This window comes from Syzygium oleosum, unplaced genomic scaffold (assembly GCF_021117445.2).
Source record: "Syzygium oleosum isolate NSW1041296 unplaced genomic scaffold, Sole_v2.1 Sole_v2.10, whole genome shotgun sequence".
Classification (NCBI taxonomy): domain Eukaryota; kingdom Viridiplantae; phylum Streptophyta; class Magnoliopsida; order Myrtales; family Myrtaceae; genus Syzygium; species Syzygium oleosum.
Genome location: NW_026607494.1, coordinates 4793772 through 4810732, shown reverse-complemented (window position 1 = coordinate 4810732; position 16961 = coordinate 4793772). Strand labels below are relative to the sequence as shown.

The 16961-nt window shown below is 43.8% G+C and overlaps 3 protein-coding genes across 3 annotated transcripts; all 3 read right to left on the bottom strand.

Moving 5' to 3' along the window:
• Window positions 1-1860: 1860 nt before the first annotated feature.
• LOC115668163 (uncharacterized) lies at window positions 1861-2682 on the bottom strand. Its single transcript, XM_030589662.2, has one exon. It carries the CDS (start codon window positions 2680-2682, stop codon window positions 1861-1863), a length of 822 nt encoding a protein of 273 aa, XP_030445522.2.
• Window positions 2683-5249: 2567 nt separating this feature from the next.
• Window positions 5250-5993, bottom strand: LOC115669072 (zinc finger protein GIS3-like). The gene has a single exon (XM_030590396.2). It carries the CDS (start codon window positions 5991-5993, stop codon window positions 5250-5252), a length of 744 nt encoding a protein of 247 aa, XP_030446256.2.
• Window positions 5994-9125: 3132 nt separating this feature from the next.
• Window positions 9126-15817, bottom strand: LOC115683362 (protein kinase and PP2C-like domain-containing protein). Its single transcript, XM_030607870.2, has 12 exons — window positions 15574-15817; window positions 15321-15438; window positions 14921-15087; window positions 13860-13927; window positions 13487-13710; window positions 11941-11992; window positions 11326-11857; window positions 10544-10613; window positions 10238-10457; window positions 10048-10152; window positions 9712-9807; window positions 9126-9573 (listed from the first exon to the last, which is right to left on the bottom strand). The coding sequence occupies exons 1-12, from the start codon at window positions 15686-15688 to the stop codon at window positions 9379-9381; spliced, it is 1962 nt and encodes a 653-aa protein (XP_030463730.2). The 5' UTR covers window positions 15689-15817; the 3' UTR covers window positions 9126-9378.
• Window positions 15818-16961: the final 1144 nt, after the last annotated feature.

The window sequence follows — 16961 nt, the reverse complement described above, 5'->3', positions numbered from 1 at the left end:
TACCACCAAAAACTCTAAACTGGTACATGTGTGACAATTTTACCCCAAACTTTTTTTTTGACTACCAAAAACCCCAAACTGGTACTCTGTGACAATTTTACCCCAAACTTTTTTTTATCACCAAAAACCCCAAACTAGTACACTGCAATTTTACTCCAAACTGAAACCCGTGACAAATTTACTCTAAACTATTTTTTGACCACGAAAAACCTCAAACTGGTAACTGTGACAATTTTTACCTCGAACTAATAATTTTTTAATATTATTTTTTATTTTTTCGATTTTATTTTTTATTTTTTTCATCTTCAACTTTTGGCCGGTCGCCGGTCCGGGCGGAGCCAGGATAGGTCGGCCCCCCCTGACCGGCCGGCGAGGCTCGACCTCGCCAGGCACGGCGAGCCCGACCTCGCTGGGCGGGCGGGCGAGCCGGCCCTCGCCGGCGCCGGTGAGGACAGGCCTCGCCGAGATGTCGCGAGGGCCGCCCTCGCCGGCGTTGGGCGAGGCTATCCTCGCCCGCCCGGGCGAGGCGAACCTCGCACGAGTCGGGCGAAGGCTATCCTTGCCTGACTCAGGCGAGGGTTGCCCTCGCCCGCCCAGGCAAGGGCTGGCCTCGCCCGACGCCGACGAGGGCAGCCCTTGCCCGACGTAGGCGAGGGTCGCCCTCGCCATATCCGGCGAGGGCAACCCTCACCCGACTCAGGCGAGGGTCGCCCTCGCCCGATGCCGGCGACGGCGGCCCGCCTGCCCTGCGGCCGGCGGGGCCGACCTCGCCGGCTTCCACCTGGCGGTCGGCGACTCTGGCCCGGCCAGGCCGGTTGAAGATGAAGAAAAAAAAAAAAGAAAAGAAAAAACAAAAAAATTAATAAAAATTCGAAAAGATAAAAAAATAATATTAAAATTTTAGTTCATGGTAAAATTATCACATGTGTACCTTGGGGTTTTTTGGTATGTTCAGTAAAATTGTCACAAGTGTACCATTGGGTTTTGGTATGTTCGGGTAAAATTGTCACATGTCATTTCATAAGCGACATGAACGTCATGTTAACACCGTTTGTTTTCCGACATTCATGTAGGCGAATTTTTAACGGTGATCATTAATGGAACCTTGACAGAGGATAAATTTTTGATAGTATTAATCCTAAAAAAAAAATAAAAATAACTGTAAACGTGTCACAATTGATATAATTTTTATTTTTGATGGCTTTTGTCCGTATACAAAAGATAGAAATTTCGAGGTACAGAAAGGATGGAGACAAGGGAATAATGGATGAGTATCAAGTACGCAAACTCCTGTGCAAATATTTGTACTTCTTTAAGTTTACGTAGTTGTCCACGTGCATCACATATTTTTCCTATACTTAATGACGGGCATTTGAGGAAGAAGCGATTACCAAAAGCGCACGAAACGCTTCTCGTCATATATTGAATTTATTGATTAAGGAATTTGGCTCACTGGCTCACTCTAATATATCTGCGATGAAAAGTACTAACCTTTACATAGGCCTTTGAACACACAACTGTTGATCTTTTTCCGGGTAAATTTTAAATCGATTTGATAATCAAGATTCTGGAAAAGCCATTATTATTGACGCTATTTTGTTAGTTATAGTTGAGTATGCATTGGATTAGTACGGTTAATTGCACTTGTGTCATTTTAGTAGACGAGATGCCAACATTAATTGCCATATCCACCACATTTAATTATTCCACAAATGGTACTTAGAAAATGGGAAACAGATATTTTTTGCAGTATGTCCTAGAGACTTTTAGCAGTTCTCTAGTCAAACATGAACTTCAATGGGAGCATCATCCTACATTGGTGACGCCAAAGCTATATGAAAAGCAGTTCTGTGGTCATGATCAAAGCCGAAGTGACAAGTCCAACCCCTCATTTTCAAGTCCCTGAGTGCTCAAGGAATCACCATTGGCGAGAACATTGGCAGGGGGTGGTTTCGGTCCTGTGCTCCGAGGAGAAACCGTAGTATGAAAGTTAGGGCCTCCATTACAGTTCGTCAGTTGATACACCATTCCGTTCAGCCGATTCGCCACGGCAGGTCGGTGCCACGCCGAGGCTTGAGGGCTTGTTAACGTTGTTGGCCTCTGCGGCCCCCCGTAGATAGGTCCATAAACATCAGTAGGTGCAGGCCAGGTACGAGGCCGAAAGGCACCGGGGTGCCTCGGGATAGGAATTGCCTGCATGCCAAAATAACATGGGCTAAAGTTAGGGTTCACCTGAGAAAGGTCATTAGCCATCCGTTCCTTTTCTGCAGCCCGCTTTCTTGCAGCATGCTCGCGCTTGTGAGCTTTCTGATGGCCCCCCAACGACTGAAATGTGCCAAACTTCGCCGTGCAGTACTTGCAACTGTAAGCCCGGGTCGCGAGGGTATTGTTGGAATCTCGTTTCGGCGTTTCGGGTTTTTCTCTAGGAGCTATTTCAAGAGATTTCAACGGATCTATCACGGGTGCGGATCCACGGTGATCATCATTAGACTGCTTCGCTTCAAGTACTAAAGGACCCGATATTTGCGGCGCCTTCTCCTCCGCATCTCCCGGGAGAAGAAGAGTCACTGGGGATTTCTCTTTGGAGAGGGGTTGTACTTGTTCCATGGCAAAGTTATAAATGTCTCGTGTGCTTGAATCAGAACAAAGAATGAAGTATTTGTAGGGAGAAGATGTTGCCATGCATGGAAGGATATCTCCACTTGTCCTTGATATTAGATGCACTAAGTTGGTATGATCTTGTGCTATGGGCAACTAAAATCTTGTGTGTCTGACTTAATAACGGAAACGAAGTGTGAGAATCGGAAACTTATCAGTGCTTTCCATTTAGGTCAAAAGGTGTCACATATGCTTTGCATTAGTCATCAATAGAGCACCTAGACATCAGTATGGCTATGAGATCAATGTAGTAATTGAAGAAATATATCAATCATTAAAAGCCGATAATGGTCAAGTCTTAAAGAGCCCTCTAATTCTTATGTATGCTGTAAATTAAATGTAACAAAGTGAATCGAATCGCACCAATCCGAATTGTTGGCCGCCGCCTCTATGCGCACATATCAGATTGCCATATACCGAAGATTGCTTTGAAAACAAGGTTATCCCGAACCTGAACGTGTGTTCAATCTTAAACATATGTACGACCCTCCTATTTCACATACTATGATATTGCGAAAATTATCCAAAAAATCATATACCTATTGCACTCTTATCAATTTAGTTCTAAACCTTTCAATTTTGTCAATTTTTTTTTGTCGAACAATTGTGCCAATTGAGTCTTAAACCTTTTCACTTTTTTTCAATTGAGTCCATCCGGCTAATTTTGATTGGAAATTGCTGGCGTGGATATCGGATGTCTCATGTAGCACGGTCGGCGCTGATGTGAACATTTTATAATAATATTTTAACTTTTTTGGTTTGTTTTCTTTTCTTTGGACTCAGGCCAGCAAGAGCGTCGTGGCTGTCGTCGGCTCTAGGTGAGAGCCACAATGCCCTCGTTGGATCTGGGCGAGGGCCGCATCACCCTTGCTTGGCCCGGATTTAGCGAGGGTAATGCAGCCCTCGCCGGCCCCTCGTCGGCCTAAATTTAAAAAAAACTAAAGAAAACAAAAAAGATTATGAAAAAAATTCAAAAGATATTTATTATTAAAAAATGTTTATGTTAGTGCCGGTTGTGTCGTATAGGACGGCCGGTGTCCATGTTAGTGATTTTTGGCCAAAATTGGCCGGATGCACTCAATTGACAAAATATGAAAAAGTTTAGGATTCAATTAGCACAATTGAAAGGTTTAGAACTGAATTGGTAAAAGTGCAATAGGTTTAGGGCTTTTTGGACAATTTTCCGCCATGATATTAGATAGGTGAAATCTTGAGATGACAATGCGTCATTTCGAGCTAGCTGCACAATGTCATTCAACTAATTTATTGAATCAAAGCACAATTTGATTATTTATGTTAGTTTTCAGAAGGCCTTTTCCATTTAATAATTTCATTATGTCAACCATCATAAAAAAGAATACTGTGCATCAAACTAACTGTATAAGAAGTGGCGAAAACTGACGAAAGTTGAATGGAAAACTTTGGATTGATTTCTCAATGAGTCTTGTTCAGTATATAATATACATTAGCAAATTGCTTCCTCAATGAGTCTTGTTCGTGGCCACTTAAATAGTTCTATGGTAAGCTAACTTGAATAATAATGCTCATCAAGTACTCTTAACAACAAAGAAACCACCTCTTTCCATTTTCCCGACTTCCCGCCATGCAAACTCAAATGTCATGGCCACTCAAATCTTGACCATCCCCACCGATGACGACTTCATCATCACCACCGTCGCCACCGACATGGCCGTGACCACCAGTTGGACCTCCGACGTTCGCCGCATCCACAGCGGAGTGACCCTGCTTGTCATCAGCCCGAACGTGCTCATCATCAGCTTCGCCATTGGATACAGCCAGCATTTCCGGCACCTATGAGAACCCATCGAGACCCTGCAACGGCATGACGTGACTGAGGAAAGTTGGATCTCATGAGCAGCTTTAAGGTCTGATATGATTAAGTCTTGATTAGATAAGAATCTAACTTTAGATTAATGAAATTGCAATAATCATAAGAAAGATAGAAATTTTGAGGTATAGTAAGGATGGACATTGGACGACATGGGAATAGTGGATGAATATCAAGTACGTAAATATTCTTACTTCTTTACGTTTTCGTAATTGTCCATACTTTTTGCTATACTTAATGACGGCCATTCTAGGAAGAAGCGGTCACCAGAAACGCAAGGAGAGCTTCTTATCACAAGTAGAAATGGTTGATTGAGGAATTAGTCTCACTTGCTCACTTTAATAATTTCCGCGACAAAAAGCACTTTTACGTTATTTGCGCAACACGCCGGCTGTTGAAAACGGAAAAGTTGATCCTTTCCCAGGTAAATTTCTAATCGATTTGATCATCGAGATTATGGAAAGCCGTTATTGGCGTTATTTTGTTAGTTAAGGTCGAGTATGCACTAGCTAGATTGGTATGATTTACTGCACTTGTGTCATTTTAGCGGGCGAGATGCCAAGATCAATTAGGATATTTACCACATATAATTAGTCCACAAATATTACTTAGACAACGCGAAGCATATATTTTTGTCATATGTCATAGAGACTTTAGTTTATTAGTCAAAACATTCACTTCAACGGAGCATCATCCTGCATTGATGTCAACCAAAGCTATATGATCAGTTCTCTGGTCATGATCAGAGCCTAAGGGTCAAGTCCAACCCTTCATTTTCAAGTCCTTGGGTGCTGAAGGAGCTTCCATTGGCAACAACGTTGGCAAGTGGAGGTGGTCTTGGTCCTGTGCTCTGAGGAAAAACCCCAGTACAAAAGTTAGGGTCACCATTGTTCCTAGGTTCATATACTGTTCCGTTTAGCTGATTCACCATGGCAAGTCGGTGCGATACTGACGCTCGAGGGTTTGTCATTGTTATCGGCTCCGGCGGCCCCCTGTGGGTAGGTCCGACGACATCCGCAGACGAGGGCCTAGCACGAGGCCCGCAGGCAGTGGGGTGCCTTGGGACAGGATTTGCCTGCATGCCAGAACAATTCGGCTTAGATTTAAGAGTCACCTGAGAAAAGGCATTAACGATCCGGTTCATCACTCGAGCCCGCTTTTTTGCGGCACGCTCGCGCTTGTGGGCATTTTGGTGGCCCCCCAGCGACTGCAAGGTGTTGAACCTCGCCTTGCAGTGTTTGCAACAATAAGATCGGGTTGCGAGGGTATTGTCGAAATTTCGTTTCAACGGTTCGGGTTTCTTTTGAGGATCTTTTTCGAAAGAATTTAACAGATTGATCAGGGATGTGGATCCACAGTGATCATCATTGTAGAGCTTCGCTTCGAGTATGAAAGGACTCGATATTCGTGCCGCCTTCCCCCCCGCATCTCCCGAGAGACGAGTCGCCAGGGATTTCCCTTTTGAGAGTGGTTTTGCTTGTTCCATGGCAAAGTTATAAATGTCTCATGTGCTTGAATGAGAACCAAGAATGGAGTATTTGTAGTGTGAAGATGTTGCTATGCATGGAAGGATATCTACCTTGTTTTTGATCTTACATCCACCAATATGGTAATCTTTTAATTGGAGCTTTAGTTCATGCAGCTTTGACTTATATAAATGCTTTTCCATATATGTCAAAAGGTGTGAGCTACGCATGGATTCGTCATAAATAGAGCACCTAGACGTGAGCATGGCTATGAGATCCATGTAAGAATTGAAGAATATACCAATTATCGAAAGTTCATAATGAAGTGTTGACGAGTCCTCTAGATCTTATGTATGTTGTAAATCAAATGCACCAAGCTCAAGCAAATCGCATTAATCCGATTTGTCGGCCACCGCCTCTACGAGCAGATATCGGATTTCCAAAGATTTCTTTGGAAAGAAGGTTATCCCGAAGCTGAACATACGTACAATACTAAACATATGCACGACCCTCCTATTCCACCTACTATCACGACTTTTATCATCTTAGGCTCCGTTCGTTTGGCGGAAAATGTTTTCCGGATTTTCCAGTGTTCGGGGGGCGGAAAATAACTTCCCACGGAAAACATTTTCCCTGGGAAAATTACCAAAAAAGTCCTCAACCTATTGCATTTGTGCCAATTCAGTCATAAACCTTTCAATTTGGCCATTTCAGTCCTAAACCTTTTGCAAACCAGCCAATTCAGTCCTTTTGGCCGGCCGGCGCTGACGTGGCCGCTGGCCGATTGACATGGTGCCGGCCGGCGTTCACGTGGCAATATTTTAATATTTTTTATTATTCTTTTCGAATTTTTTTTTCTTTTCCTTCTCCCCCCTGGCCTGTCCGGCCAGGGGGGAGGCTCGCCGGCGAGGGCCCAACTCCGGCGAGGCGAGCTGGGCCCTCACCGCCGCTGGGCGAGGGCGGAGCTCGCCCAGCCAAGGCGAACTCCGCCTCGCCGGAGTTGGGCGAGCTCGCCACGCCATGGCGAGCTTCGGCGAGGCGGAGCTCGCCCGGCCAAAGCGAGCTCCGGCGAGGCGGAGCTCGCCCGGCCAAGGCGAGCTCCGCCTCGCCAAATCCGGCGAGGCGGAGCTCGCCCGGCCATGGCGAGCTCCGCCTTGCCGGATCCGGGCGAGGCGGAGCTCGCCCATCCATGGCGAGCCGGGCCCTCGCCGCTCGCCCACTCGCCATGGTCAGGGCGAGCTTCGTCTCGACGGAGCTCGCCTTGGGTGGGCGAGCTCCGCCCTCACCGGCGAGCCTCCCCCCTGGCCGAACAGGCCAGGGGGAGAAGGAAAAGAAAAAAAAAAGAAAAAGGAAAAAAATTCGAAAATAATAAAAAAAATATTAAAATATTGCCACGTGGACGCTGGCCGGTGCCACGTCAGCCGGCCGGCGGCCACGTCAGCGTTGGCCGGCCAAAATGACTGAATTGGCTGGTTTGCAGAAGGTTTAGAACTGAATTGGCAAAATTGAAAGGTTTAGGATTGAATTGGCACAAATGCAATAGGTTGAGGACTTTTTTGGTAATTTTCCCCATTTTCCCTCCCATGGGCAATTTTGCCTTCACTTTGGGGAAAATGATTTCCTCTTTAGGCTCCGTTCGTTTCCCAAAAATATTTTTCCGGAAAACATTTTCCGCGTTTTCCGGTGTTGGAGCGGAAAATGTTTTCTGTCGGAAAACATTTTCCTTCCCACCCCCAAATCCTTCATTGTTTTGAGGAAAATGATTTCCTCTTTTCACAAAGAGGAAATCATTTTCCCCCAAAGTGAAGGCAAAATTGCCCATGGGAGGGAAAATATTTTCCGTGGGAGAGGAAGTTGATCGCCGGTCACCACCATCCGCCGCCGGTCGCCCGCCGCCGCCGGATCGGCGGTTGCCGAACACTAGAAAATATTTTCCGAAACTTTTTCAAATTTTAGCCGAACACCAGAAAATTGTGTTCCAGGAAAATGACTTCCGGGAGAATATTTTCCAAAAGGAGAATATTTTCCGGCAAACGAACGGAGCCTTAAAGAGGAAATCATTTTCCCCCAAAGTGAAGGCAAAATTGCCCATGGGAGGGAAAATGTTTTCCGTGGGAGAGGCAGTCGATCGCGGTCGATCCCGCTCGTCGGCTACCGGTCGCCGCTCCGGTCGTCGTCGGCCGGGCCGTCGATCGTCGGCCGCCACCCGTTCGCGGGTCACCGGCCGATCCGCCACCCAGGTTACCCGCCGCCGCCGTTCGGCCGCCGCCAGTCACCGCGCCGCCGATCAACCATGCGCCCGCCGTTCGTCGCCGCCAGTCGATCGTCGCCGCCGCCACCAACGGTCGCGATCCGCATCGCGTCGGCCATCGGTCGTCTGCCCGCCGCCCGATCGTCGGCCGTTGTTCGCCACCCGCCCGACCATGGGTTGTAGATCGCCGCCGCCGGTCGCCCGATTTCCGCCGCCGATCGCGGTCGCCTTCGGTCGTCGGCGCGATCGCCACCGCCCGGTCACCTTGCGTCGGCCGCCGCCGGCCGTTGGTCACCGCCGATCGCCGCCACCGCCACCAACCGCCGCCCGGTTGCCCGATCGCCGCCACGGCCCGTTGCCGCCCGCCGCCGCCGCCGCCGCCGACCGCCGGTTGCCGGTCGCCACCGCCGGTCGCCGGACGCCGCCGGATCGGCGGTCGCCGAACACCAGAAAATATTTTCCGAAACTTTTTCAAATTTTAGCCGAACACCAGAAAATTGTGTTTCAGGAAATTATTTTTCAGAAAAATGACTTCCGGAAAAATATTTTCCAAAAGGAGAATATTTTCCGCCAAACAAACGGAGCCTTAATATTATAATATCATTCAACTGAATAATTCAATAGAGCAAAGTGATTATTAACGGTAGATTTCAAAAGGCTTTCTCCATTTCATATTCTAATTTGCTCATAAAAAAAACTAACATGCATTAAACCGGATCCTATAAGCTTCTTGTTAACGAGTATCCTAAAAAGTCCTATCGAACGGTCCATCATTTGATAAAAAAAAAAATATTCGGTAAGTCCGGATCAACTGCTACTTATCTACGTAGTTCAAGATTCATATCTGATCCTGCTAAGTGCTAATCACTACCTCCTACTGCATCATGCATTTTTGCAAGTGTAGTCATCAAATCAGCATCATAGGCAATGCTTTTTCTTCCTCTTAAGGTATAATCTTGGCTCAACAAATGCATCGATCAAGAAGAGACGAACTAATGAAACCAATCACACGAATCAATGCCACAGGCACTATCAATCCTTGACAAAGAATTAAGTAAGAATCTTCTCCTTATTCTAGTAGTTAAATAGTTGCTTCTCGGTCTATCTCTGTTTCTTCATACCGCCTGGAGCTCCGCAAAGAATGGGTTTCGCGCCTAATATATTCTCTCGGCAGTGGAGACAGGTCGCAGGAAGATGATGATGACGGTGATGTTATCTTTGCTACCCCGTGCAGCAGCTTCGGTTGCCAATCTCTTGGAGCACATGCTCGGCTCCTTAACCGTGTCTTTGATGATGCTTATGACCTCTTCGCTGGTCAAGATATCCCATAGCCCATCACTAGCCATCACCTGGCATTCACCATTATAGCAGGTGTCAATGTGCCGTTCTCGTGTCATGCCATTTGATGCTCAAACCAGAATTTGGATTCACAAATTATGTCTCATAGAAAAATTACAGTTAAACTGTCGTAAGATAATACTCTTTACCAGATACTCGTCCTCCACAGAGAGAACAGTTTCAGTAATCTCGGGTTCAGCAGTTACAGCAGGCTTCAGATCATCATCTCCGATGGAGCGAGTAACCTATACGTGCAAAATAACAGTCAAGTACATGTTAACAGAAAAACACAAACAAAATGTGAAAACAGCGTAACTAGATTAAGAACTTCAAACACTTCAACTAAAAGAAGATACTTCTTCTATGCTTGGTAAAAGCACAGGAGTAGTTAATACTCCAGCTATTGGACTAGATAAAGTCCTATTACTACTACATCTTCGAAGTGGCAACCTTTGATATAAATATTAACAGTTAAAGAAAGCAACCTGGAGTGCAGCAGTACCGACTCGCCATGTATCAATTTGCCATTTAACTTGCCCTCCTGCATTAACGATGCGCTCTCTCTCTTCAGGGCAGCTTGCAACATGATCCTGACATATTGAGACCAAGTGGCTCAGGAGCAGCAACATAGCTACTAATGATAATTAACATGGAGGAAGTCGACAGACAGCTTACCTTACTAAGAGCAATAGGTCTACCGGCTCGACATAAGATTGTTTTGCAATCGCCAGCATTAGCGACATAAAGCTTGTTTCTGACTATGAGGGCAACTATCGCAGTGCAACCAGGATGCCAGTCTTTCTGGATTACACCCTTGGACTTCCGATAGGTATTCAATTCATTTCTAAACACAACGTCCGTCTTGATGAATGCTTCCAGCAATGCCTCGGGAGGACTGCATTTAATTGCTATTTGTTACTGAACGCACAGTAAAAACAAGATGTAACAGTGAAATGTTTCTTTCTTGAAAAAAAAGAAAACCTTTTTGTAGGACTAAAACTCCGCAAAATTCCAGGCAAAGCTTGAGCTGAGAACTCAGCAGCTGCTGCACCTAAACACGGTGGAGAGAAGTCAATATACAGTCGGAAAACTAGAATTAACATCTCCGACCCAAAACAAAAAAACCTAGAATTAACATCCCAAGCACTCAGAAAACAACCAATGTATATTTGCCATTGGGTAATTTAGAAGGGAACAGAGGAACCAGACGAGAAACCTTCCTTCTATATGTTTGTGACTACTTGTTTCTCACAGTTATCGGAAAAGAGTCAGGACAAGGAAGACAAGTTGAGAAGGCAGTGTGACTTTCTAAATAATAATAAAAATAAAAATAACGATAACGATAATAACGATGATGATAATAATAATGACAACAAAAATACTATTGCATACCATCTATAGACCAAATTCAAAGGTTTCAAAATGCTGAGCACTTTAAATGACAGCTGGTTAAATATACATTGACTATTCCAAAATTGTATAAGGAAATTCTAACAACTAATCAGAGCCAGGCATGAAGAGGACATCGGAAGGAAAAGTAAGAAAGCAGTACCACATTCACATATATACCAACACCCGTTGAGTTTTTTGTCCTTAGAATATTATATTTAACAGATAAATCAATTGAAAAGTCTTCAAAGGAAATTATCAACCTACAAGGTATCTACTTTTTAAATTTTGAAAGTTTCTAGAAGCATGGTTCTGTTTCTCTTAGTATAGCTGTCTCCACCCTAAAGAAAAAAAAGTTTACCGCGCTTAAGCACCTCTATGACCATCGAAGATGCCAAAGATATGTATATCCTTCTGATTCCCAATGTTAGGTAAAAGGAAATGAATATCCTCCATGGTCTCCCTTCTCCCACATGTCGCAAAGGAACCTGAAGAAAGAGTAGGGCAATATCCGGAAGGATCATTGGAACCATCAAGCGGAAATCTTACAGCAGAATCAGCTGCAAAAGAAGCTCTCTTGGACAAATGTTCTCCCTGAAGGGACCAGTTCACACTCTCTTGATAAGTTCGAACACTGGTCTCATCTTTAAAGGAGGTGTTAGTACTATGAATCACGTGCTCTTTCTTCATCATTTTTCTGCCTTGCAAGATTGCCTCAAGCTCTGCCACTATGTCATCAAACGAAGGCCTATAAGAAGGATTCCCATCCCAACACCTCTGTATTAATGATGATAGACTCTCCGGCAACCCCAACTCCAGACCAGCAAGAACTGGTCGGAGCCCATCAGAGACAACAGCTGCAGTAAGTTGCTGTTCACTATAGTTCATCTCAAGTACCGTATGGGCCTGCCAGCAGAACAAGCACGAAACCTTGAATAAATAAAAATTGAGGGTCCACAAACTCGTAGAGTCAATAACCAGAGGCCAACCTGTGCTTCTGCACGGAGATCAGTATACGGGACAACGCCAGTAAGAAGTTCACTGCACAAACGAGATCACAATTCTATCCTTATGACAGCTTAAAATTTCAAAAACTAGCAGTATAAGCTCTTAAATGCAGACATAACTAACTCAGGACTCAGTTATATGTCCAAATTCAAAATCAAAACCAACAACTAACACAGATTAAAGTCTTAAGCTTAATCAGCCTCAAACCTATGACTTTCAGTCTACCTATGAGGCTATATGTAAATATTGTGATGAGTATTGCCATCTTTTCACCTTTTCACTGTGCACATGTACAGTTTGACAGGCTACATCATGTACTAAATAATGATCAATCACGCGAATTTTCAAATTTCAAAAAATAGAAAGTCCGTAGTACAGTTCTATGCAATGCCTTTGAAACACAGATACACAACTAAACACGACATCCATTGTACTTGTTTTACCACTGTAGGTGTGAAAAGAGTACACACAAGTTTAATCAAACAGAGAATTTAAGGTAGAATATGACCGATAAATGATGCATGGAGGTTAAGTTTATGAGAAACGATGGTTAGTCATCATTGGCAAGGAGAAGGAAAGCATAGATCTTCTTCTAGCAATGCAGCACCCTGAAAGCAATTAATTGAGGATCAAGGATGTTACTCTACATGCATCACTACTGACATATGTTCTATTATTCAACTGCAACAATGCTTCCCTATTCTTCCCAGCTTTTTAAATCTACTTAATCCAGCCTTTACAGAATGGAATCTTTCTGTAGACGATTTCCATGTCCCAAAAGCACATGCTAACAAATAAAATAACTATGACTAATGCATTTCAAAGAACATATCTGACTAGTCAACTTTTCTTATATGCTGTGAGCTTCATCAAATACTGTTTCTAAGTGCAAGAAGCCCTAAACAATCTCTGTATGAAAGCTTAGAAGGAACTGATCATCGAAAAAAACAAGCAGCTAACGGAAAATTATCTCTACAAAATCAACTTTCACTTCCCCGTAGCTTCTTACTGAGTAATTCTTGTTAATTTGTTTGCAGAGACAGTTCCAATCGCTATGTTTCCAAGGAAGCTCCAAGTATGTACTTTTTTCTTTTTTGGTCGGAAGCTTTTACTATGTACTCAAATCAAACGGCATACAAGATAACTTACTTCAACCTTCGGCCCGTTACACATAGCAAATTGGAAATAGATCATTAGAAACTTGATGAGAAGTCAAAATCTTGCACGAAATAGCACTGGAATGTCATATATGGCTCCAACAAAGATCAGTGTATTTCGTCCTCCATAAAAGGGGAAAAAAAAACTTCCAAAGGCAGCAGGCAGAAAACTAACCAGAAGCAGAGGGTTATGAAGCCATCTCATAGGCACACAATATATCTAGCCAGATAAGGAACAGGTTCCGTGCTAAAAACTACTCCAATTAAATATGCAGTGAAAAGGGCCACAGAAGATGCCAAATGCCGGCAGAATTCAACCATAGAATTATATGTATCCTCAAAAAAACACAAACATATTAAAAGAACTTACTTTATAGATACTCCAAAACTGTAGACATCCGATTTTTCAGTATGTATCTCTTTCTTTAATATTTCAGGTGCCATGTAGATAAGGGTGCCAACCATATTTTTCTTGTGGAAGCCACCAGTTGGCTTGCCAGAAGACTTCCAGGTTTCAATAGAAACTTCTTTAAGATGTTCCCTGTATGCTGCCAAACCAAAATCAGCTAGGTGTGGAGAGGACTCTTTGTCAAGCTGCAAAACAGCCATAGCTCCATCAGCATAACTACTTAAGGTCGTCACATGATTATTAATGAAATGTAAAAAAGAATGAGTGTATTTCAGGGTGGGATGAATTCAATGTAAGAAAATTTAGAATGAGGATCTTAAAAGAAGACAATTACAAGAATATTTGCAGGTTTCACATCCCTATGGACAATCCCCTGGTTATGAAGATACTGCAAAGCCTTTGCTGGAAACAAACAAAACGAACAAAAATAATGAGAAAATCAATCAAAGAAATGAAAAACAAACTAAACAAGTATGAGAAAAATTAGAAAAGGGAAAATTTCAATGAAGATCAGTCTGAGACAAGCACATCAAAATGGTGAAAATAACTTCCAATGCATGACAGGTTCTGCTAGTGTGCACATACAGAAATTATGAGAAACACTCTCCCTTAGCTACTTGCATTGATATTAAACTACTTCTGCCACTTAAAGATAGAAATCTTGATCATTGATTGAGTAAGAGAAATCCTAGGATGGTATTTTTACGAGTATTGGCAAATGACTTCCACGATTATCAAGAAAAAAAGAAGACAAAAGAACACATTAAACAACTTATTTAAGTATATTGTAGCAGGCTACCTTATGATGTTCAGAATAATCTACAATATCTCTGCGCAAATGCAGGGTGTTTTAATTGACACAGACTAAAAGTCTATCTCCATCATATGTATTGCCACGCAAGAATGGAATTTAATGTCTCTAGCTTAAATACACATAAGGCCAGAGAAGAATTATCAAGGAAATACTTAAAATATCAACAAAGAGCATCAGTTCAAATGATGACATGCACTAATAATAATTAATCATCACCATATGTATAGAATGTTTATAAACCAGCACAAATATGGGCGAACTGATTTCTTTGCAAAAAAACAAAAATTCAGGTGACAAATATGCCCACCAAGTTGAATTTATCAACTAACAAATTCAGCTTGAGAGTGAAAGCAAGAACACCGTAGAAAACAAGAAACACTATATACTAGCGAAAAGCAGCAAAATAACCGAAAAGCACAACATGCTAACCTAAGAAATATACCCACCAAGTTGAATTTATCAACCAACAAATTCAGCTTGAGAGTAGAAGCAAGAACACCGTAGAACACAAGAAACACCATCTCTTTGCGAAAAGCAACGAAATAACCGAAAAGCACAACATGCTAACCTAAGAAACATACCTAGCTGCATGGCAATCGCGAGCGCATGATCGAGATCGGGGATCCACTCCTCGACATGTAGTTTATCAGCGAGGTTCGGGGACTCGTAGAATTTGAAGAAGAACATGTAGTTGGGCGGCTTCGCGTGGGCAGCAAGGAGAGTCGCAATGCCGGGATGATCCAGCTTGCTGCAGCAACAAACCACAAACCAATACAACACACAGAGCAGCACCATATGAGCACAGGAATCGAAGCCCCACATAGTAATTGCTACCACTGACCCACACGCAACAACTTTTCATTATTCAAACACCGAGCAAATCGTTCGACAAGCACAGAAAAGCACACAAATCAAGAAATCACTGACATTTATCGAGAGAGAGAGAGAGAGAGAGAGAGAGAGAGAGAGAGAGAGAGAGACCAGAGCAGTTGGAGTTCCTTGTGGAACTTGTCGATGTCGTCGGAAGTGGCCAAGAAGGGTTTCTTGACGGCGACCCTCTTGCCATCCAGGACGGCCTCGTACACGACGCTCTCGGCCCCTGCAGGGCAACAACCCAATTAGCCCATCTCGCAATTCAAAACAAGAAAAGAACGGGTGGTGAAGGAAGCGGAAACCATCAACCTCCGTGGTTGATGATGATGATGGATAGGGGTGAAATGGGTAGAGAGGGGACCTCGAGCGATGGGGGAGAGGAGGGAGTAGGAAGAAGGAGGGAGGTGGAGAGGGATGGATCGGCTGGAGCAGCAACCTCTGACGCACGTGTTGGGCTCCACTATCCCTATACCCATCTCTCTCTCTCTCTCTCTCTCTCTCTCTCTCTCAAAGAAGGAGGAGGAGGAGGAGGAGGAGGAGGGTGACAATGGGTGGGGTGCAAGTTCCGAGCTTTTGAGCTCGAGCTCTGAGAATTTGGTCGTGTCGGGCGAAGAAGTTTCGTGGCCGGAAAATGACGAAAACAAGGAGGCTCTTGCCACCACCCTTGTACGGGAGAAGAGATTCCACGAAGCCTGGCCTCCTCCTCGCTTCTCCTTCTTCTTCTCCGTCTCCGATCTGTTGTTAAATGGGGTCCGTTACCAAAAAAAAAAAATTTAAAAAAAAAGGATTTTGTTTAAAAAATTGTGTCGGCGCAATTATTAAACGTCCAAAATAAAATAAAAATTCTCACTTTCGGAATGCTGTTCTTGTTCTTTGTTCGTGTCATGCGCAATCGATACATTGCAAATCCAATCCCAACTCCTAAGGTTGCGTTTGGTCGACCAAATAAAAGTCAGGATAGGATATATTTTATCCTATCCCGCTTTGTTAAATGGTCAGGGATAGGATAAGGTCGGATATTGATGGGATATACCGGATAAAAAAATCCAGGGGAGGTGGAATAGACCTGGATATGATTTCTAATATCTATTTTTTCGAAATCTTATGCTCCACTCGCCGTCATCTTCATCCCCACACCTTGTGCGCTTTCACCAAAAAAATTCTCGGCTTTTTTCCTTCACCGACTCCTCCGAACCCGTGAATAGCAAAAAAAAAAAAAAATGTATCCTATCTCGACTTTAAATCCGTAGTCCACCAAAGAACGATTGAATAGAATATAAAAAATCCCGGATTTCTTATCCTATCCTATCAGTCCTATCCCTGTTTAAAATCCGGACGACCAAACGCACCTAAGTGCTTCGGGATCGGCCGATGGACCGTTTTCGCGATGTAGCCCAAACCGCCCATTCTGGCATGTGCCCAGCAACATAGATTTCCCCTTCACCTCTTTGCTCCCCAGTCGATGACATTGGACATCGGAGGGTCCTTCTACGGCCAAAGCTCATTAGGCATCCTTTGCTTTTCATGGTGTGCAACTGAGTCTAGCCCCTCCGGTGGAATAATGATTTTACCGTCTTTAAACCCAACGATGAGATTACCAACGGGTGTTTCGCCGGAATTTCTCCCACGGCGAAATATCGTTCACCAAGGTTTTTATTTAAGGAAACCAAGGGTTCTGCGCCAATTCTGAATAAGAGATATCACAGGCAAAAGAAACCAACAGCTTAAATTAGAACGGGGCTGTACAAA